General features: G+C 48.9%; 1 protein-coding gene and 1 long non-coding RNA gene across 3 annotated transcripts in view; one reads left to right on the top strand and one right to left on the bottom strand.

Moving 5' to 3' along the window:
- Nucleotides 1–4,001, bottom strand: part of LOC127483829 (uncharacterized) — a 20,000-nt gene extending 15,999 nt beyond the window's left edge. Inside the window, exons 1-2 of the long non-coding RNA XR_007910557.3 lie at nucleotides 3,864–4,001; nucleotides 1,026–1,183 (exon numbers count right to left, since the gene is read on the bottom strand). This is a non-coding gene — a long non-coding RNA (uncharacterized LOC127483829). The remainder of the gene's footprint in view (nucleotides 1–1,025; nucleotides 1,184–3,863) is intronic.
- Nucleotides 282–26,617, top strand: ABHD12B (abhydrolase domain containing 12B). 2 transcript variants are annotated; one of them, XM_008269646.5, is made up of 13 exons: nucleotides 282–516; nucleotides 4,983–5,110; nucleotides 6,323–6,425; nucleotides 8,337–8,456; nucleotides 12,509–12,539; nucleotides 15,735–15,780; nucleotides 15,891–16,020; nucleotides 16,445–16,482; nucleotides 18,669–18,748; nucleotides 24,270–24,352; nucleotides 25,377–25,455; nucleotides 26,166–26,284; nucleotides 26,386–26,617. In XM_008269646.5, exons 1-13 carry the CDS (start codon nucleotides 422–424, stop codon nucleotides 26,411–26,413), a joined length of 1,080 nt encoding a protein of 359 aa, XP_008267868.3. In that variant the 5' UTR covers nucleotides 282–421; the 3' UTR covers nucleotides 26,414–26,617. The 2 variants fall into 2 exon arrangements, with proteins under 2 accessions (XP_008267868.3, XP_017203774.3); XM_017348285.4 differs by lacking the exon at nucleotides 25,377–25,455.

The following is a 26,617-nucleotide window of genomic DNA, read 5'->3' as shown; positions in this document are numbered from 1 at the left end:
TTTTAGTAGCATCACCATGGAAGATAAGTTGAACTTCTTCCTGCAGGCCTGTGTTCACGCGTGCAGAGCGTGCTCACGCGGCTGCATGGTAGAAGCAATTTTAAGAGGGCTCTGAATAGTGATAAGACATGACCCAGCTCCGTGTGTGCACCGACGCCTACTGGAAACCCATTTAAAGGGAGAGCAGCGCTCAGCTAGAGATCAGACACTGGAGTCGCTGCTGCACGTGTGCGTGCGCGGAGGCGCTGTGAGCAGCGCGCACCCCAGGCTGACGCGCAGCCCCCGGGTCGCTGCACCTGTGGCACCAGCCGTGCTGCGGAGGAGGAGGGCGGGTTCGGGCGGGCACTGCAGGGGCGGGGAGGGTGCGGACCGCAGCTCCCGGGGCCGGCCGAGGCGGCGCCAGACCCGGACACGGTGCAGGATGGAAGCGCAGGACTGCGAGGCGGCCGCCACGCCGGAGCCCCCCTGCCGCGGCTTGGTGGCCGAGTGGTGGGACATGGTGGGGCGGAGCGTGCGGTGAGTACTCGCACCCGCGCCCCTGTACCGCGGTGGGGCTGCTCGGGCAGGGGCGAGGGTGGGGGGAGGCTCCGAGGGTGCGGACCCCTGCGCGGAGCCTGAGCCCAGGATCTGTGGCCGCCAGAGCCCTGCCATCCTCGCCGCTGTTTGGGACACTCCTATGCGCAGCCTCAATCCTGGGCCGGCGAGACCCCCGGGTCTGACTTTTCAGGACCTTGAAACCTCGCAGGGGAAGGGGGACGACCTGAAACAGATTTTCCAAAGATGGCTCAGGATCCGTGCCAGTCTCTTTGCTGACCATTTCACAGATTTCCAGGACAGATTGGAATATTGCTCACAGAGTGACAACAGCGCCACGCTGTAATCTCAGATGGAATTCCTCTTACGTCAAGGGCCCTGGGCTGGGGCGAGAGCTGCCTGGGGTGTATTTAAAGAGCCACCCCCACAGTGCCAAAGATAGATAGCTCCTTGAAACAGTCACCTGGCATTACCTCTGCGCGAGTTCTTACCTTGCAAATCTTAGTCACCCATTACCTGCCTTGTTGGCATGGAAACCAGGCGTTGGGTGCAGACCCTAGGCTAGGCAGCCTCTTTAGTTGGTGTGTGTGGAGGGTATTGGCACTTCTGTTTGCGCTTCTTCTTTTTCACTCCTCTGGTTGGATTTCTCCTGGTTACAGAATAGCCAAGAATCAGATGTCGCTCTGGGCCACCCACTGGGAGGGGGCAAGCAGGGGTCTTGTCTCCTGTTCCTCCTGTTGGTTAGTGCAGAGGACAGCTCCAGGCTGGTCCAGCCTGCAGGCCCCATGCAGTGCCCCTGTGTGCGTGGCACCTGCAGATGGTCAGGGTTATACTGGCCAAACTCCCCTCCTGAAACGTGCAGTCCTCTCGCTCTCATTTTCTCTGGTTTTCTGGCTGTTTCACGTTTGCTTGATAGTAAAGAGCATTTGTCAGGCAGAGGATTAAAGCAGCGACTCCCGCTCTTAGAGAACAAGCTAAGTTTTTGGAGTGCGAGATGGGGGTGGGGCCTCTGTTACCTGCCTTACTCATCAGTAGGAAATCAACCTGGAGACATGTTCTGAAAGAATGAAACGTTAGTGCACATCTGCCCCCTGAGCGGATGACTGGTCTATTAAGGCTGAGCTGAGGCCGAAACACAGACCTGGTTCCCGCACCTGGAACCGGCTTTGTTGCTCGGAGCCCGGACAGTTCGGATCAGCGCATGTGTGCAGAGAGCTTGCTGCGTGCCTGGCCCTGCTCACGGCCCTGGGTCCATTGCGATGTACTCCAAGGCTCAAGAACATCTCATTGTAGGATGTGTTCCAAGATTCCTTCTTCACTCCTTTGGGGAATCTACCCAAAATGCTGTCCACTTGCTGCTTACCGAGGGTGTGTGGGCCCAGGTCTCTGCTCCAGACTGGTTTCTTTAAATTAGAAAAATGGATGGGCCCCTGCACCCACGTGGGAGACCAGGAGGAAGCACCTGGCTCCTGGCTTTTGGATTGGCCATTGCGGCCATTTGGGGAGTGATCCAATGGGAGGAAGATCTCTCTCTCTCTCTCTCACTGTCTGTAACTCTACTTTTCAGATAAATATATAAAATCTTTAAAAAAAAAAAAAAGAAAGATGGAAAAGGTGATCAGGAAAGAGGCTGGGGGAACCGAAGGGCTACTGTCCTCTTCCTATGTCACATTTCTGGACAGTGCCTGCAAGACCCCCACCAGTGGATGCACAATGTCTTGTATTCTTTCCACAGTGCTGGTTGTGGCACTGCAGCCAACACTGACCAAATGACCCGATGCCCAGGAAGGACAGGAGTACCTCTTGGCATTTTGGAACAGTGATATTTTTTTTTGACAGGCAGAGTTAGACAGTGAGAAAGAGAGAAGGACAGAGAGAAAGGTCTTCCTTTTCCATTGGTTCACCCCCCAAATGGCTGCTATGGCTGGTGCGCTATGGCCGGCGCACTGCGCCAATCCAAAGCCAGGAGCCAGATGTTTCCTCCTGGTCTCCCATGCGGGTGCAGGGCCCAAGCACTTGGGCCATCCTCCACTGCCTTCCCGGGCCACAGCAGAGAGCTGGACTGGAAGAGGGGCAACTGGGACAGAATCCAGCGCCCCAACCTGTACTAGAACCGGGGGTGCTGGCACCGCAGGTGGAGGATTAGCCAAGGGAGCCGTGGCGCCGGCCAAATAGTGATCTTGAAAATACGGTTAGATTGGGCTTCCTAAAGCTGCTTGGCAGATACCTCTGAGCTGGAATGGTTCTGCAGCGGCTCAGGCTCTGCCAGTTGTCACCAGTGAGACTCATCCAGGCCATGCTGATCAAAGGGTGGGCGACAGAGCACCCAGGACCCAAGGCACCCTCTGGCGTGGCTGGCTGCTAGCTGGCGGGAGCTCAAAGTGTGACCTGCGCTCCAATGATGTCTGTGAGCTGCTGGTGACTTCTCATCTCCTTCTGATCTTAGGGAAGTCACGCTGACAGCCCCCTGGTTAAGAGAAGCGCCCTGCATTATGGATGCTCAGAGGAGTCTGCTCGCTCTGCCCTCTTCCCACAGCCCTGCTCCCCGCAGAAGCGCCCCGAGCGCTCTGAGAGAAGGGCCTGGGTGAATTATTCCTTAACAACCGGTGCATATTCCTTCTACTGCCTCTGTCCCAGGCGGACCTTCAAAGAATAACTTAGCGGGAGCCCACCTTGCCCGCCTTCACAAGCTGCCCCAGCAGAGATCACAGGCAGTCTGCGGGGACACGGTGGGGGCTGCCAGGGAAACGTCTCCATCTCCAACGACCTGCTCAGTTCTGCCCATGGGGCCTTTGTCCAGAGCTCTCGGTGGCTTCTCTGGGATTTGCTTTCTTATTTCTAAAATCAGAACCCTGTCCTCTCTTTGCTGCCACCCTTATGGAGCTATTTTAGACAATGAGGCCACCATGATCCTGCCTTTCTTGTGGATTTGTGAACCAGCAGCTTCCCGAGATTGAGGATCTGAAGAGCTGTACTTGAACCTTGGCTCACATCTCTTTCCTGCTTCTTGCAGAATTGCCGGGAACCCACCGTCTTCTCCCTTCCTGCCTCTCCTCACACACAGAAGTGCCTTCGCTTTCTCAGTCATTAACACTTGGGGGAGAGTTCATTTTGTAGGGGTCACCCGTTGAAGTCTTTGCTCCCAGAGGGCTCCTGAGAATACAGGAGCCGGTGGGGGTGGGGGTGGGGAGAAGAGGGAGAAGGCTCCCCCCAGAGGAAGCAAGGGTGCAGAATGGGAGCTGGGGATCCTAAATCCAGATTCCCTAAGAGCACAGATTTTTTTTTTTCCCTAGAGGCCAGCCTTGATCATGGGCTTTGTTTTTGCTTACCTGGGTGGCAAGCAGATGCACCAGGACTGGGTAGCTCCTTGGCGACCATCACAGGATGCTGGGGCAGACAGACCTGGGGCTCTGCATTCATGGGCTTGTGAGCTTGGAAAGGTTGCTTAACTTTCCAGACTCCTCACTGCAAAGCAAAGATGACAATAGTTGTCTTCCAGAAATGCCTCTGATCTATCAGAAAAGTCAAGGCGAGGTTGGAGGTGGGGGTGGGGGCAGTGACAGTTTATCACAAATGCTTTCTAGCCCCTACAACCTTGGTCTAACACGGACCACACACAGTAGGGAAAGGCACTTACCTGAGGGATTAGAAGGACACAAACTGGAAGCAAAAGACACTGACCTCCTCTTTTGACCCTCCTGAGGGATGTGGCTTGAGATAGAGGTGGCACGAGTGACCCCTCAATGCACAAACCATCACTTGTCTGCTGTTAACACCCACCTTAGATGCTTTGCTTCACTGGAAACAACAGAATGAGCAACACACACGTGGCCCCATGCCACTCCCTGCTTGGGCCCTGACCCTGGTGTAGCCATTCCAGGTCTCCTCTCTCCCTCCCTCCCCTCTGTGCGCCTCCTCCCCTCCAGGATTGTCACCTCTTCTCTGACTCATTTCTTCCTAAGGCTGGGTCACAAGGGAGGCATCTAATGATGACTTGCTCCCTGCTTTAGATGACTGGTAATAAGAGCCAACACCCACGGGGCTGAATTGTGATATCATTAGAAATGTGGCAACTGTAAGCTCTCTGCGTCCTGTGACCTGCTGACGCCGGGGTCCAGCCTTGGCCGTGCGTGGGGCTACATGAAGGGAACATGCCCGGCTTGTTCCCTGGCACAGCCGTCGTCATATCAAGCCCTGGGTTTTTCAGCGACTGGTGGGGGGCTCAGCCTTGCTGCTTTCTTCATCTGTTTCCTCCTTGGTGCCCAGCTCTGTCCAGCACTACAGACTGTCAATCATATACTGTTGTGTAAAGAATTGGCTTAATTGCCAAGTTTAACTGGGATGCCCAGTGTGCATCCCTGAAATTTAACTTGGACTTCAAGAGAAAAAAAAGGAGACAAAATTCAGACATATGTTGACAATTTTGTTTGTTTCCCAATATCTTTCAGATCTTTCCCACATTCCTGTTCAACACTTGGAAGAAAAATTGCTGCTCTGTACAACAGCTTTACTAGTAAACCATTAAAAGAACACATTTTCCCTCCTCTGATGGAAATGCTAATTTATTTTAATTTTTGTAAGTATTTCTCTTCCATGAATTTACTTACAAATAAAGAACATACAGCCCTGGAAGCTGTGACATGACGATACAGACCTGTCAGTTATAACATTGTGGCTATGCTGAAATGGTCTGAAACATATTCAGTATTGACTTTGGGGTCTGGCATGGGTCTTTGCAAACTGTTGGGGATAGAGAGAGGGGCCTGGTCTCAAAGGTGAGGTTTATGTGAACACTGAACTGCTAATTGCATTCTCTGCTTGGCCCACCCCCTTCTTCTCTTTTTTGAAACAAAGAGTGACAGGAGAGAAACTGATTTTCCATCTGCTAGTTCACCGCCCAAAGGGCCACAATGGCCAGAGTTGGACCAGGCTGAAGCCTGGCTCTCCATCCGGGTCTCCTATGTGGTGGAGGGGAACAAACACTGGGGCCATCTTCTGCTGCTTTTCCCAGGCACATAAGCAGGGAGCTGGATTGGCAGTGGAGCAGCTGGGGCTCAGACTAGTACTCTGACAAGGAAATCTGGCCTTGAAGGCCATGGCTTAACCCGTGGTACCACAATGCTGGCCCCATCGCTTCCTGTTCTTACCTGGGTTAAGTGAGTGAAAGAGACAAAGAGGAAAATGTGTTTTTCCCATTTTTTTTTCTATTGAACCAGGTGTTGGTCCAACAGAGTCTTTCTAGCCCTTCCCAGCATGCCTGCTGCTGTCCATCCTGCACATGTCTGGGCTTATGATTATTAGGTGTGACTTCAGTTGTAAAATACTTGTTGTCATTTTCTTCTAAGCCCTCTTAATTTTTTAAGGAAATGGTCGCCTTTGTTTTTAGCTTGAGACAAGGATAAAGGTGGAACAAACTCTCACTGTATTATAGGCTACCACACTGCTGATATTTTTCAATCATGCTTGAGGTTTTTTTTTTTTTTTTTTTTTTTCCCCACTCTTCTGCATGCTGGCCCTGGTTGATAAAAGAAACTGCTGAATTAGGAGTTTAGTGTAGTAGCTTGTAACTTGGAAACATGTTATGCTAAAAAGGCTCATTTCTTTTCTTTTTTTTTTTCCTGGTTGTTATTAAAAGACAGAAATGGACAAAAACCAGAAGCAAGAATGATGACATCGACCTCCTGTCCCCCTTGTCTCTTTGACCCTCCTGAGAGCTGTGGCTTAAGATAGAGGTGGCATGAGTGACCTCTCAATGTGGCTGGTACTGATAACGGTTTCTCCTTTCCAGACAAAGCCCCATTTCTCGTGGATTTAAAGAATCCAGAAGCAAAGATCCCCCACACGGTGAACTTTTACATCAGCTCTGAGCCCGGGGTGATTCTGGGAGTGTGGTGAGTGCAGTAGGCGACACGGGATGGCTGGGGGGGAGGGTTTTCCTGTTAGAAGGGCACAGGGATTGGTGCTGTGTCACCTGCCTTCCTTTACTCGGAAGTGTGGCCTGCTTGGCTCCTGACTTCTCAGACATCAGCCTTTGTTTCTGGCCCCGCCCACTCCAGCCACACCCTCCCAGAATGTGCTCTGTTCCCAACACTTCCTTCTCTGCTCCCTGGCTTCCCTGGTCCTGGGTCACAGCTGCCTGCCCACCTCTGGGGTCTCACCTGAACCTGCACTTTCAGCAAGCTATTCTCACTATCTCCGCCCCCCCCCCCCCCCCCCCCCGTTTTAGGTGTGTGCTCCCAGGGCCACCGGAGCGTGGTCAATGTCTGCCTTTGGTGGCAGGTTTTCATTCTTGGCACACGGATTGGGTCACAGAGGGCATGCAGTGACTTTGTCCAATAGGCAGTCTCATCTATTTTGTTTGTTTGTTTTTTGTTTTGGCTCTACTAATCACAAATTTTCTTTTTTTGTGGTTCTACTAATTAATTATATTTGTGTGTGTGTGTGTGTGTGTGTGTGTGTGTGTTTCTACTACATGCTCCTGACTACCAAGCCTCCAGTGTCCCATTTCTCTTTCATCTCCCTGAGTTTAAAACTCTGATCATAGAATGCTCAGGGACCAGTATGGCTGCATGCACTTTCTTCCTCATCTGCCAGCTATAGTTGAGCTAACAGTTGGAATTTGAAAACCATCTTGCTCTTTTCTCTCCTGTTTGGTCTTTGGTTGGGAGTCAGTGGATCCCAGCAGCAGCAGTGCGTCTAGTGGGCAGTGCCCCCCCCAATCTCAGTACAGAGGCCTGTGAGGATGGCAGACTTCCTGCCCATCAATGTTGAGAGGACTGCTGGTTTGTTGCCTCTTGTCTGGTCTTTCAAGTCCCCGTAACTTGTCATAGGAGAGCCTCTGCATTTTCAGAGTTTCTTCCTTGATTTAAGAGGACAGGGAAACTGAAGCTCCCAATACTGTTTGAAATAACAAGGTCACGTGGTTTATTGCACTGCAGAAGCTTTGTTTCAAGGTGAGGTTTTTTCTCCCACAGAAACTAGGTTCTCTATAAATTCTTTCCAACTTACCTCTTTAGCCAAAGCAATTGCACAACTACTACCTTTTGCTTGCTTTTACCCATTTGTTTTCTGTCTTTTTAATGGATTGCACCTTAGAACTGCAGCCTGGGAAGGTTAGTAGATGCAGAAATGAGGCCTCACAACAGGACATGGTTAAAGGCATTTTCTTCCGTGCTTGGCATGGAGGGGTAGGAGAGTGGCAGCTATGATAAGATATTTTGTGGCATTTGATTTTTCTTTTTACCATGAGCACACATTACTCAGATAAAATTCATAAATATATGAAGGTATTTCAGAACATTCATGGGAAATGCAATTAAAAGGTAACTTCACTTTGGTGACAAAAATTTTTTGAAATCCACACATAAGAGGTATCTGCAAAAAGTTCATGGAAATGGGCTGGGAGTTTGGCTCAGGCATTAATACACCATGTAGGATGCCTGCAGCCACCATCAGAGTGCCTGGTTCAAGTCCCGCATCCATTTCTGATTCCAGCTTCCTGCTAATGCGCATCCGGGAGTCATCAGATGATGGTTCAAGGACTTGGGCTGCTGCCTTTGGCTTGGCCCAGCTCCAGCTGCTGGGGGCGTTTGGGGGAGTTTATGAACTTTCTTTCTCTGCCTTTCCAATAAAATATTTAAAAAACTTACAAACTGAAAAAAAGCTCACAGAAAATGCGTATTATGAAAAAACAACACATGGATTTCAAAATCTTTTTACACCCTAATAAGCTTATCTTTTCATTTTTCCAGAGAATTCCTGACTCTGTGCTTGTTTGTCCAAAACCCCTCCTTTCTCTGCAGGCACACAGTGCCCAGCTGCCGGGAGGGCGATGCCAGGGGGAAGGATCGGGGCTGGTACGAAGCAGCGTTGCAGGATGGGAACCCAATCATTGTCTACCTTCACGGCAGCGCACAACACAGGTCGGTGTCTCCGCTCAGGTTTGTTTTTTTTGAGAGTGAACGCATGAAGCCCCACAGGGGACACTAAAGGCATTGCTGAATCCTCCTCTCTGCATGCCTTCGTGTATTTAGGTTGTTCCGGCAGCAGGCTCCCCTTTAAAAAAATATTCTATATGTAGGATAATGTGGGCCCTTCCCTGAGAAGAAGAAAAGAGTAACTCTTCCCAAATGCAGGTGCTGATCTCAAGAGGACAGGGGCTTCTTTATTCCCAAGGAGTGTTCAAAGGATGAGCTGGACCTGTGGCAGCTGGGAGGCGCAGAGTGAAATCTCTCTCTCTCTCTCTCTCTCTCTCTCTCTCTCTCTCTCTCTCGTCCAGCCCTAATCAGAATGGAGATTATGAGGCAGGGGAGTCTCTTGCATGCCTGCCTGATGACAACTGTTCACAGCAGACGCTGCAAGAGCCACTGCCCCTTACAGAAAAAATGCTCCTGCCAGGACATCTGCCCACGAACTGTGTGTTCAGCCTCTGGAGGGTGCCACGCTGGTTATGGGTCCTTCTAGCTCAGATTACTCTTCCTTCCTTCCTTTCCTCTCTTTCTCTCTCTTTCTCTCCCTCTCTCTTTCTTTCTCTCTCTCTTTCTTTAAAAGCTTTATTTATTTATTTGAAAGTCAGAGTTACACACACACACACAGAGAGAGAGAGAGAGAGAGAGAGAGAGATCTTCCATCCGACGGTTCACTCCCCAATTGGCTGCAATGGTCGGAACTGCGCCCATCCAAAGCCAGGAGCCAGAGCTTCTTCCAGGTCTCCCACATGGGTGCAGGGGCTCAAGGACTTGGGCCATCTTCTACTGCTTTCCCAGGCCATAGCAGAGAGCTGGATCAGAAGTAGACCAGCTGGGACTTGAATTGACGCCCATATGGGATGCCAGCGCTTCAGGCCAGGGTGTTAACCTGCTGTACCACAGCACCGGCCCCAGATTACTGTTTCCAAAACAAAAGTAAACTTCACGTTTTGCCCTTAATGACTTCCCTTTGCCTCAACCTCTTTGAACATGCTCTTAGTTTACTGGCTACATGCACCAAGGTACTTAAAAAATTCATGGAAAATGGAATTCAAAGACAAGTTTAGGGGCAGGCATTTGACACAGCGGTTAAGACACCAAGTGGGTTGCCTGCATCCCCTGTCAGGGTGTCTGCGTTTGAGGCCTTGCTCTGCTTCCAATTCCGGCTTCCTGCTAATGTGGTCCACTGGAGGCAGCAGCAATGGCTCAGGCAGTTGGGTCTGGGCCACTCCTATATGAGACCTGGATTGAGTCCCGAGTTCCTGGCTGCAGCCTGGTCCAGCTCTGGCTGTTGTGGGCATTTGGGAAGTGACCCAGGGGATGGAATCTCTTTTTTTGCTACCTTTCAAATAAATAAAAATGAACAATCAATAAAGAGATGTTTATTTTTGTGCAAAAAATTGAAATCCATGCAGTTTTTCATAATATGCATTTTCCATGAAATCTTAAGACTCCTCCTCTTCCTATTGCAATGCTCTGCTCTTTCCAAATCAATAAATCTGTGAACCAAAGTTATGACTCCCTACAAGGGATCCCCTGGAATACTGACCACAGGTCCTCTGGCCCCTCTGACTATTCGCGTCTGAGGTATTCACACTTCAGCCCTCTCTCTGTGGTCTGACCTTGCTCTCCAGAAGCCAGGCTCTCCTCTCATGTGCTGTCAGAGCCTTCAGCAGGCCTGGGTGCTTCCTCAGAGTGTGGGGGCAGGGATGGGAGATGGGGGTGGCATTTTCTGCAAGCTCACAGACCCCTCTCCATTCCTGGGGGACACTGCAAACCAGATGACAAGCTCTGGAGTGTGTCTCTTGGCCAGTGCCCATTTGTCTCTCTTCCCTGCCAGGTGGTGGCTTTCTCAAGACCCTGCCTCTTCTCAAGGGGGCTTCCTGGAGATGTACACTTTAGGATCAGGGTTGTGGAGATCTCCTGGGAAATCCAACAGTTTCTGACACTCCCACCGTGTTCTCACTGTGTGAACTTGGGCATGGTGTTAGGCTCTGCTTATGGAAAGACCCTGGGGGCCCACCCAGCCATATCTGTCCCCAGCGAGCCCAGATTTCCTAGCTCTGGGCTTAGCCACAGCCTCCTCTTCTCTTCTGCCCTGAAGTCAGTCTCAAATTGCTGTCAGCCGCACTTAGGTGTAATTGTGAGTGGACAGGGCACCTTGCAGGCCCATCAGAAGCAGTGGTTCTAAACTTGGATCTATGAAAGCCCCCAGAGGGTCCACAAACCCCCTCCTCAAAATTATATTTAAAATTTGAAGTGTGGGGGCCAGAGTTGCAGCATAGTGGGTTAAGCCATCACCTGTAACACCAGCATCCCATATCAGAGTGTTGGTTAGAGTCCTGGATGCTCCGCTTTGAATCCAGCTCCATGCTGACATAGGTGGGAAAGCAGCAGAGGATGGCCCAAGTGCTTGGGCCCCTGCCACCCATGTGAGAGCACCAGATGGAGTCCTGGACTCCTGACTTTGGCTGGATCCAGCCTTGGCTGTTGTAGCCATTTGGAGAGTCAACCAGGGATGGAAGAACTCTCTCTCTCTTCTTCACTCTGCCACTTGTGTCACTCTGCCTTTCAAATAAATAAAAATAAACCTTTAAAAACATTGAAGTGTAGGTTCATGTGTTGGTAATGGATCCATTGCTTTCATCATATGTTCAAAGGGATCTATGACCTACTGAAGTTTAGGAAACTTGGCTGTAAGATAAAATTCAAATGGCTTGGCCGGCGCTGCAGCTCAATAGGCTAATAATCCTCCACCTAGCGGCGCCAGCACACCAGGTTCTAGTCCCGGTCGGGGCGCCAGATTCTGTCCCGGTTACCCCTCTTCCAGGCCAGCTCTCTGCTGTGGCCCAGGAAGGCAGTGGAGGATGGCCCAAGTGCTTGGGCCCTGCACCCCATGGGAGACCAGGAGAAGCACCTGGCTCCTACCTTTGGATCAGCGCAGTGCGCTGGCCGCAGCATGCCAGCCATGTCGGCCATTGGAGGGTGAACCAACGACAAAAGGAAGACCTTTCTCTTGTCTCTCTCTCTCACTGTCCACTCTACCTGTCAAAAAAAAAAAATTCAAATGGCTTTTCAAAATTCTCTGCCAGGACTGGCATTGTGGCACAGTGGGTAAAGATTCCAGCTGCAAAGCCAGCATCCCATATGGGTGCTGGTTTGAGTCTGGCTGCTCTACTTCCGATCCAGCTCCCTGCTAATGTGCTTGGGAAAGCAGTGGGAGATGACCCAAGTACTTAAGTACTTGGGCCCCTGCACCCATGTGGGAGACCTGGATGAAACCAGGCCCCCAACTTCAATCTGGCCCAGCCCTGGCCATCATGGCCATTTGGGGAATGAACCAGCAGAGGGAAGATTTCCCTGTCTCTCCCTCTCTCTCTCTCTGGTATTCTGCCTTTCAAGTAAATAAGACAAATCGTGAAAGAAAAAGAGAATTATCTGCCTTGTGAATCATCTTTGACTTTCCCTTATTAATACGGTTCCTAGAAGTAGACAATATGATCCTTTTGGTGACAGAAATGTCTTTTGTTCCTCCCGGGCTCTGAGTCTCCTTCACTTCCTGTGCCACTGAAATGCAGAGGGCACAGGTGCGGGCCCTCTTACTTTAGTGCAACTTGACAAGGTCACCCCTTGTCCTGAGAAACCACTTTCTAGAACTTCTTTTCCTTTAGCTTCTGAACGCATCCTTGGAAATTAATTTTGCTGCATAGAAGCGAAAGGAGATGGACTCTGAGGAGTTCATCAAATACTGATGCTGAGCTGCACTGAGAAATCTGGGCAGCCACGACTGATTGAGAGGCAGTGCTACATCGGGGAGCCACCTGTCATTCTCTCGGACACATCCAAGCTGGTTCCAGCATTCAAAAACATTTCCGAGTCTCCTGGCTATTTATTTCTCTCACTTCAGAAAGACAGGTGTGGGATCTGATGCCAGCAGCAGGAAGATGATTTTTACTGGATTTGTCATCGTAATTCCTAATTCTTTCCCAACCCAATCTCTTTTACAGGGCAGCTTCTCACAGAGTCAGGCTGGCAAAGGTATGTCTGCAAGAGGCTCAGAGCACTGATTTGCGAAGCCCTGGGCAGGTTACGGCCAAGGCTGCAGCCCCAAGATCTTCTTCAAGTCCTGAGTCTGGTTCTCTCGTGAGGAGCCTGGGGCACGAGTCAGGATGGGCTGCTGTTTCAGGGACCCACGGTCCCACAAGTGGATGTTTCTTCCTGTGCCACCTATGGGGGACTGAACAGATGTGGACACATCTGGGTCCCCAAGTTTCATGAATTTACAAGGGGACTTCAAAAAGTTCATGGAAATATGGAATGCAAAGGTATGCTTATTGTAGTTCAGAAAAACTTTGAGATTTGTCCGTGGTCTTTTTATCATATGCATTTTCCATGAATATTTTGAAGACTCCTTGTAAATACAATTTCAAAATATTCTGCACCCAAATAAGCTGTTTTTTTTTTTAAAGATTTAATTTTTTAAAAGACTTATATTTATTTGAAAGACAAAGTTACAGAGAGAGGTAGAGACACAGAGAGAGGTCTTCCATCCGCTGGTTCACTCCCCAGATGCCCGCAATGGCCAGAGCCGCACCAATCCGAATCCAGGAGCCAGGAACTTCCCCTGGGTCTCCTATGTGGGTGCAGGGGCCCAAGCACTTGGGCCATCTTCTACTGCTATCCCAGGCTATAGCAGAGAGCTGGATTGGAAGAGGAGCAGCCGGGACTAGAACCGGCACCCATATGGAATGCTGGCGCCTCAGGTCAGGGCTTTAACTCGCTGCGCCACAGCGCCAGCCCCTAAGCTGATCTTTTCATTTCATTTCCATGATCTTTGGGAAGATTTCTCGTATCATCTCCATTTGCCAGGAGGAAGTGAAGACTCTTATTTATCTTTTTGGAGAGCTGGGGGTGGACTGAAAGAGTTCAAATGGGCGCCTAGGCAAATCTATAGCGGTCCAAATGTCTGCTCCTGAAAGTTGTTCGCTCCCTGGCTTCTGCCCCCAGCAAGGTCTCCATCCTCTCTGGGCTGGCCCTGTAAGAAGTGCTTAAGGAAGTCCTGCACCAGAAGCACAGATAACCACCATCACAAAAATACAGGGGGACATGGACCTCAGCATGACTGCAGATATGCAAAGGAGAAAGCAGAGTAATCGGAGAATTCCCATTTTATCATTTTTCTTGGATTTGATTTTCTGAGTATTCAAAGATTTTCTTCACCTGTATTAATTATGACTCAAGTTCCATGATTTTTCTTTCTAATATTCGTTGGGTTTTGATATCAAAGTTATATTGGTCTCTTTGCATGAGTTAGAAAGCATTCACTCCCTTTCTGTTTTCAAGGACATATTACTGGCTATGATTTCTTTTTAAATGTTTAGCAGAACTCACCAGTTTCATTGTTTTCTCTGGGGGAAGGTTTTGAAAATTAGTTTCTTAGATATATAAAATGCTATTACAATATTTTTTCTTTCCATGCTAGTTTTCTGAATCTGTGTTTTTGGAGTAGTATGCACATGTCACCTAAGTTGCCAAAATTGCTGGCACAATATTGTTTTACATCCTTAAGAAAAATAAAAGAACTAACCTACAATCCAGCAATCCCACTCCTGGGCTTGTATCCACAGGTATGAAATCAGTCTGTGAGAGACACTTGTGCCTCATGATTACTGCCCCCGAGTACTCAGGAAAGCCAAGCTAAGGCCCCACCCTAAGTGTTTATTGACAGATAAATGGATAAAGAAAATCTAAACACAAAGGAATACCATGTAGCCTTTAAAAAAGTGAAAGTTGCATCATTCGCAACAATATGGATGAACCTAGAGGATATTAAGTTACAGAAGGAAAACTGCTACATGGTCTCACTCAGGTGGACTCTCAAAAAGTCAGTCTCATCTCAAAGAAGCCGAGTGTGGAACCATGATGATCAGAGGCACGGGTGGTAGTGCAGGGAGAACGGGCAGAGGTCAGTGGGCGGGTAGATGTTATAGTCAGATACCTGGCATCCTATTGCAGAGAAGGAGGACTGTAGTCATAACAATGTATTGGATATTTCAAAATAATTAGCAGAGGATTGGTAGTGTTCTTACCACAATGAAATGATAAATGTTTGAAGTGGTGGATATTCTAAATACTCCAGTTTGATCATTATGCAATGATACAAGATCAAAAATCCAACTGGGGGCCAGCATTGTGGCATAGCAGGTAAAGCTGCTGCCTGTGATGCTGGCACCCCATATGTGTCTTAATTTATGTTCCAGCTGCTCCACTTCCAATCCAGCTCCCTGATAGTGGCCTGGGAAAAGCAGTGGAAAATGGCCTAAGTTTTGGGCCTCTGCCACCCATCTGAGAGACCAAGAAGAAGCTCGAGGCTTGTGGCCATTTGGGGAGTGAACAAGTGGATGGAAGCTCGCTCTCTCTCTGTCCCTCTGTCTCTCTGTCTATCTTTAACTCTGACTTCCAAATAAATAAATACATCTTTAAAAAACCAAATTGTACTCTATAAATATGTATAATTACATGTCAATCAAAAAGTAAAAATTTGGGGAAGGTATTTGGCACTTGATTAAGACATTGCCTGGGACACCTGCATCCCATATAGAACCCAGGTCTGAGTCCTGACTCCACTTCTGATCTCAGCTTCCTGCCCCTGCACACTGGGGAGGCAGCAGGAGATGGCTCATGTAATTAGGTCTCTAATATGCACGTGGAAGACTCAGATCGGGTTCCCATTTCCAGGCTCAGCCCTGGCTGTTACAAGCATTTGGGGAGTGACCCAGGGGGTTGAAGTGCCCTCTCTCTTTCTCTTTGCCTCTTTCTCTCATCTCTCACTCTCTCTGCCTTTCAAATTTAAAAAAAAAAAATGACAAATTTAAAACAGAATGCCAAGGTATAAAAACATTTACTATGTGATCAGGAAATTGAATACACCACCTCATCTTTTCAGAGTTACTCCTGTTACACATTTTCCAGAAACATATACACAGTTTGCATGTGTGTCACCTGGCCGTGGTCACATGGCCAGTGAGTGGTAGAGCCAAGGGAGCAACCTGGGCTGCTGACCCTCCGAGTCCCAGACAGTCTGCTCTCAAGCTTGGAGTCAAACACCAAACTTCCCAGCTACCCCTTCTCCCCACTTGTTAAGTCGCCACAGCTAGGGACGGGGCTGTGTTGGAGGTGCCTCTGTGGTGCAGGTCTCCTAACTCAGGTGCTAACTGCTCCTTCCTTATGCAGGTGCTCAGTGACGGTGGCTTTCACGTCTTGTCTGTTGACTACAGAGGTACGTGCTAAGAAAACTGCATGGATTTGTTTTCTGTAATTGGCTGGAGGCTATGGAAGACCCCTTACTTTGGAGATAGTGGTAATGCATTGGCATTTTCTTGCTGCCAGGGTTTGGAGACTCTACAGGGAAGCCCACAGAGGAGGGACTGACTGTGGATGCCATCTGTGTCTATGAGTGGACCAAGGCAAGAAGTGGCATGACCCCCGTGTGTCTCTGGGGCCACTCGCTGGGTACAGGGTGAGTGAGCCATGAAGGTGGGTTCTTCAGGGGAGGGTCCTTGGGGCTGGAGTGTGTATCAAAGGCAGCAGCCAGCAGTGGGAGGAGCACTGGGCTGGGAGACAGTCACTCTTCTCCGGCCCCTCTCGCACTCCGGAAGTGTCCAGAAACCTTGCCATGTCGGTGTCACTTTCAAGTCTGTAGTTACCTGTGACACTGAAGTCTGTGCTGAAACACTCCTTGAGAGTTTTAAAGGAAAGGAAGCTTAACGGACGTTCTGTGGAACCTCTTGAAATCTGGTGCATAATTTTGGGTGTATATGCATTTTCTACCCAGAGCGCCCAGAGCTTTTACCCGATGCACGTTCTGCATGTTCCATGCTACACTGCTTACCTGACTGTTCAGTTCTTGCTTCACATGTATGCCAATCTTCATTGCTTTACAGAGTTGCCACAAATGCTGCAAAAGTATTAGAAGAGAAAGGTAATACAAAATCCTTCAATGGTATCCTCTTTTGGCTTCAGTGGGAAAATATAAACAGTGTGTACACTGGTACCCAAAGCATCCCAACTGGACAGAGAGAGGTCTTCCATTCGCTGGTTCATTCCCCAAATGGCTGCTACAGTCAGGGCTGGGATGGTCCAAAGCCAGGAGCCAGGAGCTTCTTCTGGGTCTCCCATGTAGGTGCAGGGGCCCAAGCACTTGGGCTGTCCTTTGGTGCTTTCCAAAGATCACTGGCAGGAGTAGGAAATGGAGCAGCCCGTACTTGGACCAGCACCTGTACAGGATGCTGGAACTGTAGGCAGCAGCTTTACCTGCTAAGCTACCATGCCAGTTCCTGTATATCATATTGATATCAATGTTTCTCAAAATGATCTGACAACTGCCTGTATCAGAATCTACTGGGGCAATAGTTAAAAATGTAGGTCCTCTGGATCCCAGCTGGTTTCATGAATGAGACTCTGTGATTTGGGCCAGATAATTTTTTAGATAAAAAAAATTAGAATTCACTCCATATATAGAGATGGTAGAAAAATATAAAAGTTCATTACACCAGTGCCATAGAATTTTATAATTCCAAAGCCAGTTATCTGCTGGGCTTTGTGTTGGGGGTGTAGCTGTATTTTCGTATGTGTAGTTACTTTGGACTGTGCAGTGCATCTGACACATGGCGGCATGATCTTCTTTTACAAATAACTCGCTTTTCTTCCGGCAGGCAGTTACGGCAGAGACAGCTCACCTTAATCCAATCAGAGACTGACTTGCTCTGTAGCTGGGCTTCGGTCTCTGTGAGGCTGGTGTGCTTCTGGCTTACCAGTACCTCTAGTGTGAAGTCCTTTGAGGCTGTGACCAAAAGCTGCTCGTGTACCAGGGTCCTCCCTTGTCCGACCTTGAACTCTTGTTTCTGTCCTTTAGATTCTGTGACAAAGTTCCAAGTCTCACCGAGATCTACTCCTCTCTGCCATCACCATTGCTTTCAGGGCTTCCAGTGCTTGGGAGGGAGGGGCAGATCGAACTCTGAGCTTTGTTTCCTAGCATTGGCTCTGCAATTCTGGATCGGTAGCCCTCACATGCCTCCAAACATAGCCATATATGCATGCATGTCTCATACATGTACATGTATGGACCGAGCTGTGCTCTGCTACATCCTTTTTTTTTTTTTTTTTTAAAGATTTATTTATTTTACTTGAAAGGGTTACACAGAGAGAAAAGAGGCAGAGAGGGAGGTCTTCCATCTGTTGGTTCTCTCCCCAGTTGGCTGCAATGGGTGGAGCTGTGCCGATCCAAAGCCAGGAGCCAGGAGCTTCTTCCGGGTCTCCCACATGCGTGCAGGGGCCCAAGGATTTGGGCCATCCTCTACTGCTTTTCCAGGCCACACCAGAGAGCTGGATTGGAAGAGGAACAGCCGGGACCCGAACTGGCACCCATATGGGATGCCGGCACTGCAGGCAGCAACTTTACCCTCTATGCCACAGTGCTGCCCCCACTCTGCTACATCCTTAACAAAGGTCTTTAGACCCTTCCTTCCTCCTGTATTCTTTTGTTTAGCTTATCCAAGCCATGAAAATCTGGCTGTGTTCTTAGATGAAGGTAGTGGTTTTGGGGGTGGGTGTTCTGCACAGCAGTTAAGCTGCTGCTTGTGATGTGCACATCCCATACTGGAGAGCCTGGGTTTGAGTCCCAGGCTCTGATTCCAATTCCAGCTTCCTGCCAATGCACACTCTGGAAGGCAACTAGGTGACGGCTCAGATACTCAGGTCCCTGCTACCCACGTGGACCTAGATGGAGTTCCTGGCTCCTAGCTCCAGGCTGGCCCAGCCCCTGCAGCTGTTTGCATTTAGAAACCAAACTAGTAGATGGAAGATGTCTCTGTCTCTGTCTCTGTCTCTCTCTCTGCCTTTCAAATAAAATGACTTTTTTTTTTTTTAAAGAAAAACAAGGTGGTAATGTTATATAAGAAGCTTGTTAACAAGGCACATTCTCAGCCTCACCCCGAAGATTCAGAGTCACCTGTATGGTGTGGGGCCCTGGAATTTACATGGTTAATAAGCTTCATGAATGATGTTCATTCAGATAGCTCATGTGCAAGACCTAGAGGACCCCTTGTTTAAGGAAGAAGATTTTGACTAAGGAAGTTACTGATTTTTAAAAATGTTATTATTTTTAAGGGTGCCCAGTTGATGCCATTGTCTTGGAAGCTCCATTTACCAACATGTGGGTTGCATGCATCAATTATCCCTTGTTAATGGTGAGTTTCTGATTCACTGTTGCAAGACATCAAAGTATACACCACTTCCCCACATGTTCTGTTCTTAATTACCTTCTTTTTCTCAACTAGTTCTATATGTTCCTAACTCATTCTGACCTGAGACAGTGCATTAACCTGTTACAATTAAAGAGAAGATACTATGGCTTTGGATTTGGTAGTTCTGTGATTTTCTTCTAACAGAATAGGTAACTTACTATGAGTGAAAGCTTTATCTACTTATTTTTAAAATTTTATTTGAAAGGCAGAGTTACAGGGTGGGGGATGGGGGACGAGAGAGAACTCCTCCATCCACTGGTTCACTGCCCATATGGCTGCAACTGCCAGGGCTGGCTATGCCAAAGTCAGAACCTGCAGCTCCATCCTGGTCTCCCATGTGGGTGCAGGAACCCAGGGACTTGGGCCATTTTCTACTACCTTTCCAGATGCCCTAGCAGGGAGCTGGATCTGAAGTGGAGCAGTTGGAACTCCAGCTGGCACTCACAGGGGATGCTGGCATCCTAGCTTCACATGCACCATAATGCTGGCCCCGAAAGCCTTTTTTCTAAAAAAAAAAATTTTTTTTTCTAAAGCAACTTTACTACTTTACTCTTCTACCCAGTATGTGAGTTTGGTTGCTTCATATGCTTGTTTTCCTACTGATAGGTCATAGTAGTTTTAATTTGTGCTTCCCTGATGACTAATGAGGTGAGGCAATTTTGCTTGAGTATCATCACTTATGAGGTATTATTTCATGGCTTTTGCCCATTTTTCCATTGAATTTAAATTTTTTTTTTAGAAATTCTTAATAGATGCTGGACGTGAGTCATTAAAAATTTTTGGTATTGCAAATACATCCTATTATTTGGATTTGTATTTTTACTCTCAAAATGATTTATCATACTGCAAGGTGCTCCTAAATTTGAGGCAGACCAGTTTACCAGCATTCTTGTTTATGTTAGTTCTGTCAACTTTTTGTTGTAGATTTTTTGAGGTTCCATTATTAGGAGGTATATGCCTAATAATTTAATGATGTAGCTTTTATATCTTCCAGGTGGGGATTTATCCTTTTTTCATTATGAAATTTCTTCCCTTTGTGAATAGTGGTTCTGGAATTAAAGTCAGCATTGCCCAACATTAGCCAATCTTCTAGATGTCTGTGTGGTTTATCTTTTTCTACTCCTTGAGTCTCATCTTTTTTGAATTCTTACATCTAATGCATATATCTAATAAAAACCAGATGGTAGAGTTTTGATTGCTTTTCCAGGATGGGAGACTTGGGCTAATAACTGCAGTAATTGCTCTGTTTATATTTAACCTACTTTCTTCTTTTCCATCCATGTCATCTCTGTTCTCTCGCTTTACCCTTCTGCTCTCTGACTCAGCAGCCTTGTCCCATGGAGGACAGCGCCGAGGGGCGGGCTAACCCCTCTGCTCTTCCCTTCTTTTTGGAAGGAGTTCTCTCAAGACATCCCTGTCTGGGCAGGTGTCTGATGAGTTCAAAAGAGTTTAAAAAAATTTTCCCCCAGTGTTTCTAGTTATCTTGGGCACAAGGCTTAATCTCTAACTATCCTTCTATTATAAGAGTTTGGAATTTAATAATTAATACATACAGGTGCTCCTCAAGTTACTATTGGTTACATCCTACTGCAAGTTGAAAACACCCCAAATCAAACTCTAGTACAAGGAGAAGTTTCAAAAAGTTCAGAGAAAATGTGTATTATGAACAAATATGTATGGGTTTCATTGTTTCTGTTCCAAAGCAGACTTACTGTTTAATTCCATTTTCCATGAACTTCTCTAAAGCACCCTGGTACACCTAGCCTACCACACACCCATCTGAGCCACACAGCACACACAAGGATGGGAGACTTTTTTCAGCTAAGTGCCATTTGGATATTTATAACATCACTCGTGAGCCATACAAAATTATCAGCTTAAAAATCAGCCTGCTGTAGATTAAACTGAATTCCGAGCCCTGCCTGCAGCTGCCTTGGCAGGGCCAGAGCAAAAGGCTTCGTGGGCTCACACTGGTAATTCCCCACCCCTGTGTGTACAGCATTAGTGGTTTCCCCTTATGACTCCATAAGGCTGAGAGCCACAGCTGGCTGCTGCCACCCTGCCGAACAAGACAGTACTGTGCTAAGTATCTCCAGCCCAGGAAAACACGACATTCAAAATTTGAAGTACTTACGGTTTCTACTGCATGTGCATGGCTTTTGCACCATTGTAAAGCTGAAATTCTCTGCACATCGTTGGGAGCCTGCTGTAGTTCAAGGCCTTCTCCAGTCTGGAAGTGCCATAGTCCTGGAGTGTGGCATGGTCTTTGGGGAAAATGGCTCTGGCGTCTTACTTTCTGCGTTTGATTTCCAGGGTTGGCACATAGCAGCTGTGTCACCTGTTACTAATTGCTTTTAGTGCTTCTACTGCCTCATCTAGAAAGTGGAGTAATTGCAGTCTATTTGAGATTGCTGTGATAGCTAAATTAATGAAAAGCACCCACAGCAGTGCCTGGCCTGCAGGAAGCACTCAGTGCAGTTCAGCTGTTTTTCTCTGGGATGCAACTCTGATCATTAAGGTTGCATGAGGCCGGCGCTGCAGCTCAATAGGCTAATCCTCCGCCTTGCGGCGCTGGCACACTGGGTTCTAGTCCAGGTCTGAGCGCCGGATTCTGTCCCGGTTGCCCCTCTTCCAGGCCAGCTCTCTGCTATGGCCCGGGAGTGCAGTGGAGGATGGCCCAAGTGCTTGGGCCCTGCACCCCATGGGAGACCAGGAGAAGCACCTGGCTTCTGCCTTCAGATCAGCGCGGTGTGCTGGCCGCTGTGGCGGCCATTGGAGGGTGAACCAACAGCAAAAAGGAAGACCTTTCTCTCTCTCTCTCTCTCTCTCACTGTCCACTCTGCCTGTCAAAAAATTAAAAAAAAAAAAAGGTTTCATGAGAGACTGTGAGGCTGGGAGCAGTAAGGATGTAGTAAAAGGCTGGGGTCCCAAGCTAAAGGCATCTTCTGCTTGTTTGGAGACATGGGAAGTAAGTGGGAGACATAAAGCATCATCAGAGGTTTTCCCAGGGCATCTTGGGAAGAACTTGGTTACTCAGAACAGGAAGGCAGCCTGATATAGTGGGAAAAGAACCCGGGCTGGGAAACAAGACAGATTTGGGGTGCAACCCAGCCTCTGCCACCAGCCCTGTAGGACCTTGGTAAGTGGTTTCCCTTCTCTGAGTGACCCCATGTTTTGCACTGGCGTTGACAATGGCTGGTGCCCGGTGTTGTGCAGGTGGAATTGAGATAACGTGGGACCCAGTAGGTACTCACACACAGTACTTGCTCCTATTGCCCTCTCTCTGTGTTATGAAACACAAGGGAGGGGTTGGGGAGGACCTAGGACCATCCTTTCAGGGCTGAGCTCAGGCATGCACGCAGGTGTTGTTATGTGATAGAAACTGCGTGAGGGGCAATTTCAAGTTTCCGTAAAGGTCCACCACCCTCGCTGTCCTCTAAGGAGTCTGGCATCACTGGGTTCGCTTAGAGATGGGGCAACCGAGGCTTAGAGGCTTGCGCGATTGGCACCTCCCTCCGTGCTGGGTCTCCTAAGCTCAGGCACACAGCCTGGGCAGCAGCGGCTTGGCCAGGAAAGCCCGGGCAGGTGGGGATGAGCGCCCGTGAAGCTGGGAGTTGTTGTCTTGAGCAGATGGCTGGGGCCTTCCCAAAGCAGCAGCAGAGTTCCTACAGCTGGTACTTGGAGTTGGTATCTGGTGGTGTTCCAGGAGAGAGAGGAAGGCAGGAGCCCGCGGCCGTGCGCTGGCCCGGGGGGAGGATGGCGTGACTCTGGAGAGAGCGTGGAGTGACGAGTGGGCTGATTTGCCTCCGCGCGCTTTCTCAGGATTTCACGCGGTCGCCACCGCGGGCCTCTCGGTGACGTCTCCTCAGAGGAGTTGTTATGACAGGTGTGGGGAAATCAAAGTCGAGAAAAAGAGAAAAGCAACCAAGACACGTGGCCCTTGGCGTAGGAGAGGAGGGAGAAGAAAGAAGGAGGAGAGGCCGTGTGGGGACCATGTGACCGCGGTCGAAGGCGTGTCCTCCAGGGGGGCGGGCGAGGTCCCCGAAGCCGGCCCAGCCCGAGGGAAGCGGAAGGAGGCAGTCGTGGGGCCAGCCCACCTGGCTTGCCTGCAGTTTCTTCCCAAACTCCCTGCAAGGTCGTGAATGCCTTTTTAAAGCCAGAAAAAAGTTTTCAAAATCTTCATTATGTTTGGAGAGCCCCCACGTCCCAGTTCTCTGTATGTCTACGGTTCACAGAGGGAAGCTGTAACAAATGACATGATGACTATAGGGCAAGTTTCAATGCTTTTTCTTGGTAAAAAATTAAGCAGAAGTTGGTATTGATGAGCCTCAGCCGACCCATTCTGTGCCATTCCCTTCCCTTGGCAAAGACCCATCTTCTGCCCTGTACCTCCTTCACTCCTCTGTGCATGGAAGTCCACCACAAAGACCTGTAATGCTTTGCTGCTCTTTGCAAACTTTATTAAATCTGAAATGTAATTAATAGGATGTTTTTAGGGTGTATGAACTCAATTATTGATTGCAAAATATTGGGAAGGTGGACTTAGCCTTCTATATACTGCAATTTTCCATTGAAGAAGAAATTCAGAATGTTTTGAATGATAATTGCTAAATTTTGAGACCTATGGTCATTGTTAAAACCTAAAATGTTTTCTAAAACACTATAGTACTAAAATCATATTTAAAAGTGTATAATGTTCAAACCCTCTAAAACTAATTCTCCATGCATTGCACACTTTAGCCAGAAATTTTGTCTAATCAGAATAGTCTATCCCTCAACTAGTCAGTCATGTTCATGGCAGAAGCAATGTTTAGATTTTGTTGAACACTGCTCTCTTTTGAGTACTTTTATTTATATTATTATTTTTTTTTTTGACAGGCAGAGTGGACAGAGAGAGAGACAAAGAGAAAGGTCTTCCTTTGCCGTTGGTTCACCCTCCAATGGCCACTGCGGCCGGCACACTGTGCTGATCTGATGGCAGGAGCCAGGTGCTTTTCCTGGTCTCCCATGGGGTGCGGGGCCCAAGCACTTGGGCCATCCTCCACTGCACTCCCTGGCCACAGCAGAGAGCTGGCCTGGAAGAGGGGCAACTGGGACTAGAACCCAGTGTGCCGGCGCCGCAAGGAGGAGGATTAGTCTAGTGAGCCACAGCGCCGGCTATATTATTATTTATATTTAAACATTTATTTGCAAGGCCATTTGAACTTTTTTAAAAAGGACAGGATGTATAAACAACATCTTTACAGTTGTTTTCTGTGAAGGTAGGCTACGTATGACTTATTTCCCCTTCATTCCTTTTTTTTTTCCCAAATTCTCTATGATAACATAAATTACTATTTAAAATCATAAAAGTTACATTTAGATTTATTATATTTCTATGCTACGCTGGTTCATAGTGGTTGACTATATCTAATGGCATAGCTGTGGGGCAAGTATTAGTCACTGTTTTCTTTCTACAAACTAGATCTGCCGGAAGTTTCCACGATGTTCACGTGCACTCATGGATGCCATGAAGAGAGACAGAATAGTCTTCCCCAGTGATGAAAAGTAAGCCAGCGCTGACAAGGTGACCTCACGTAGAGGGGCCTTGGCCGACCAGCCTGGGGTTGACTGGGAGACGAGCAATCTGAATACTGTTCTCATCTTTCTTAGAATATCCTTCCATCGCTCTTACATGGGTCCTCGGGTCTGGAAGAGGCTATCTATGAATTTCTGTTACTTGCTGTTTTCTTCATTTGTAATCCAGGGACTTCCACAGTTCAGTGCTCTCTGAAGTCCCACGGGCAGCTGTGTGTCTAGGGCCTGTCAGGACCTTGGGAAGGTCCTCCAGGGCCTGGTTATACACGCCTGGGGGACCCCTCACTTCTAGGCGTTATTCCCTGTGGAACAAACACTCATCCCCTCCTGCAGCTGTCCTGACAGTGAACGTGGAAAATTTAAGAATGCTTTCAAATGGGCAGTTGTTGTTAGTATGCTGCCTTCACCACACTTGAGGGAATCCTGCGTGCTCAGGAGTCACTGTGGCAGGGATGCGTGTTGGAATTTGGGAAGGCCAGGGAGGGATGGCTTGAGAAAGTTCTGGAGTGGGAGACAGGACATTCTACCTCCTGCAGCCGCTCTGAATTACCAGGCTGGGAGGTTGACCAGGAAGCCGATCAAACCTGCTCCCTGCGCATCCCTCCTGCACATTTGTGGGGAAAGGGAAATGCATTGCTGCAAAGAGGCCACTTTGGTTCTGTGGCAGTTTCTGTTGTGTTGAATGATTTATAGTCTGCTCATTAAAATGTTTCAGTATCACGAAACAACGTAGAACAGAGAAGATGCGGTTTTTGTAACACGGTACGGATTCCGTGTCTCAGTGTTTCTTCCCCAAAATCACATAGAAGGATATTTCATTAAACTGTGTGAGCACCTGGAAGCCGAGGGCGCCTTGCCTGGGGAATCAAAAGGTTCCCACGGAAGCTATTATGCTTCGCAAGGAAGCCAGGCGACCTCTGGCGTTGAGGGGCACGCCCGCCGCGACACGGTGCGGGATTCCGGAACTGAAGGCTCTCCTTCCACCTGTCCCCAGTGTCAAGTTCCTGTCCTCCCCGCTGCTTATCCTACACGGAGAGGACGACAGGACGGTGCCTCTGGAGTGTGGGAAGAAGGTAAACGGAGAGCCCGGCACCACCCCCACAGCGGGACGTGCTCGCTTCGCTGTCGGCCACTCAGCGGCACTGGGGTCTGACGTTCCAGGCGTCCCCAGGGCCCTGACTCAGCACCCTGCCTGGCTTACACAGCAAGCCACCGTGTCCTTGGCTATTCAGCTCAAAGGCCCGTGTGTGCCAGGGCCCGGTTCCTCCGTGGGGTCGCGGGCTGTTGTGGGAACCTCCAGGCAGGCGGTGTCTGTTACAGCAGCTCTAAAATCAGAGCGGCCCCTGGCCTGGTGGTTGGAACGCGCACGCCCCCTGCCGGATGCCTGGCTCGACTCCCGACTCCAGCCTCCTGCTATGCGGGCTCTGTGAGCAGCAGCTGATGGCTCAGTAGCTGGGTTCCTGCTTCTCTTCTGGGTGACCTGGGTTGAGTTTCCGGCTCCCAGCTCGGCAGAGGCGCTGCTGCTCTGAGCATCTGAGGAGCGAACCAGTGAGTGGGAGCTCTGTCTGTCTCTGTCGTTTTTCTGAAATGTCGAAGGAACGCGGTGGATGTGGGGCTTTGCTGTCTGCACATCTCTGCGGGAGTGGGGTCCACAGTAACCTCTTGTGCCTCCGCAGGGCGCTGCTGGTGAGGAGGGCGAGGTTAATCCGTGTTCCCTTCCAGGGAGAAAACCCTTGGCTTTGACTCGCCAGCCTCTGAGTACCTGTCTTCCTGTCTCGTGCAGCTCTATGAAATCGCACACACAGCATACAGGAACAAAGAGAGGGTCAAGATGGTTATCTTTCCTCCCGGCTTCCACCACAACCTCCTTTGTAAAAGCCCCCTCCTGATAATGACCGTGAGGTAAGAGTGGCTGTGCTGAATGTCAGTATCCTCTCCTCCAGGTTTACTGAGCCCTGGAGGTGGGGAAAGGGTGCGAGCTGACCTTGGTGCCTTCTCTGCAGGGATTTCCTGAGCAAGCAGTGGGCCTGAGGGCTGGAGCCGGCAGGAAGACTTGGTCCCAGCGCCACCTGTGATGTGCGTTATTTTCGTGCAAGGCCATTTGGATGAGCTGAAGCCATCTGCCATTTCAATAAGGCAGGCGTGGGTGCTGGGTGGATGGGATGTCCTCACTTAGCTCTGCTGTGTGAAGTGTGCAAAACGTCCGAGTGGGGAATAAGAACTTGGTAGAATGTG

The sequence above is a fragment of the Oryctolagus cuniculus genome, chromosome 12 (assembly GCF_051225735.1).
Source record: "Oryctolagus cuniculus isolate XC-2025 breed Fujian yellow rabbit chromosome 12, ASM5122573v1, whole genome shotgun sequence".
In the NCBI taxonomy this organism is placed as follows: domain Eukaryota; kingdom Metazoa; phylum Chordata; class Mammalia; order Lagomorpha; family Leporidae; genus Oryctolagus; species Oryctolagus cuniculus.
The sequence above is the reverse complement of the archived record's forward strand: the minus strand, read 5'-3'. Positions and strand labels throughout refer to the sequence as shown.

Excerpts from the sequence above, each read along its gene's own strand:
- ABHD12B (XM_008269646.5), top strand. The coding sequence starts at position 422 with ATGGAAGCGCAGGACTGCGAGGCGGCCGCCACGCCGGAGCCCCCCTGC. Across the intron at positions 16,483-18,668 it reads AAAAGTATTAGAAGAGAAAG|GGTGCCCAGTTGATGCCATT; the intron begins GTAATACAAAAT and ends ATTATTTTTAAG. Across the intron at positions 24,353-25,376 it reads GTCTTCCCCAGTGATGAAAA|TGTCAAGTTCCTGTCCTCCC; the intron begins GTAAGCCAGCGC and ends ACCTGTCCCCAG.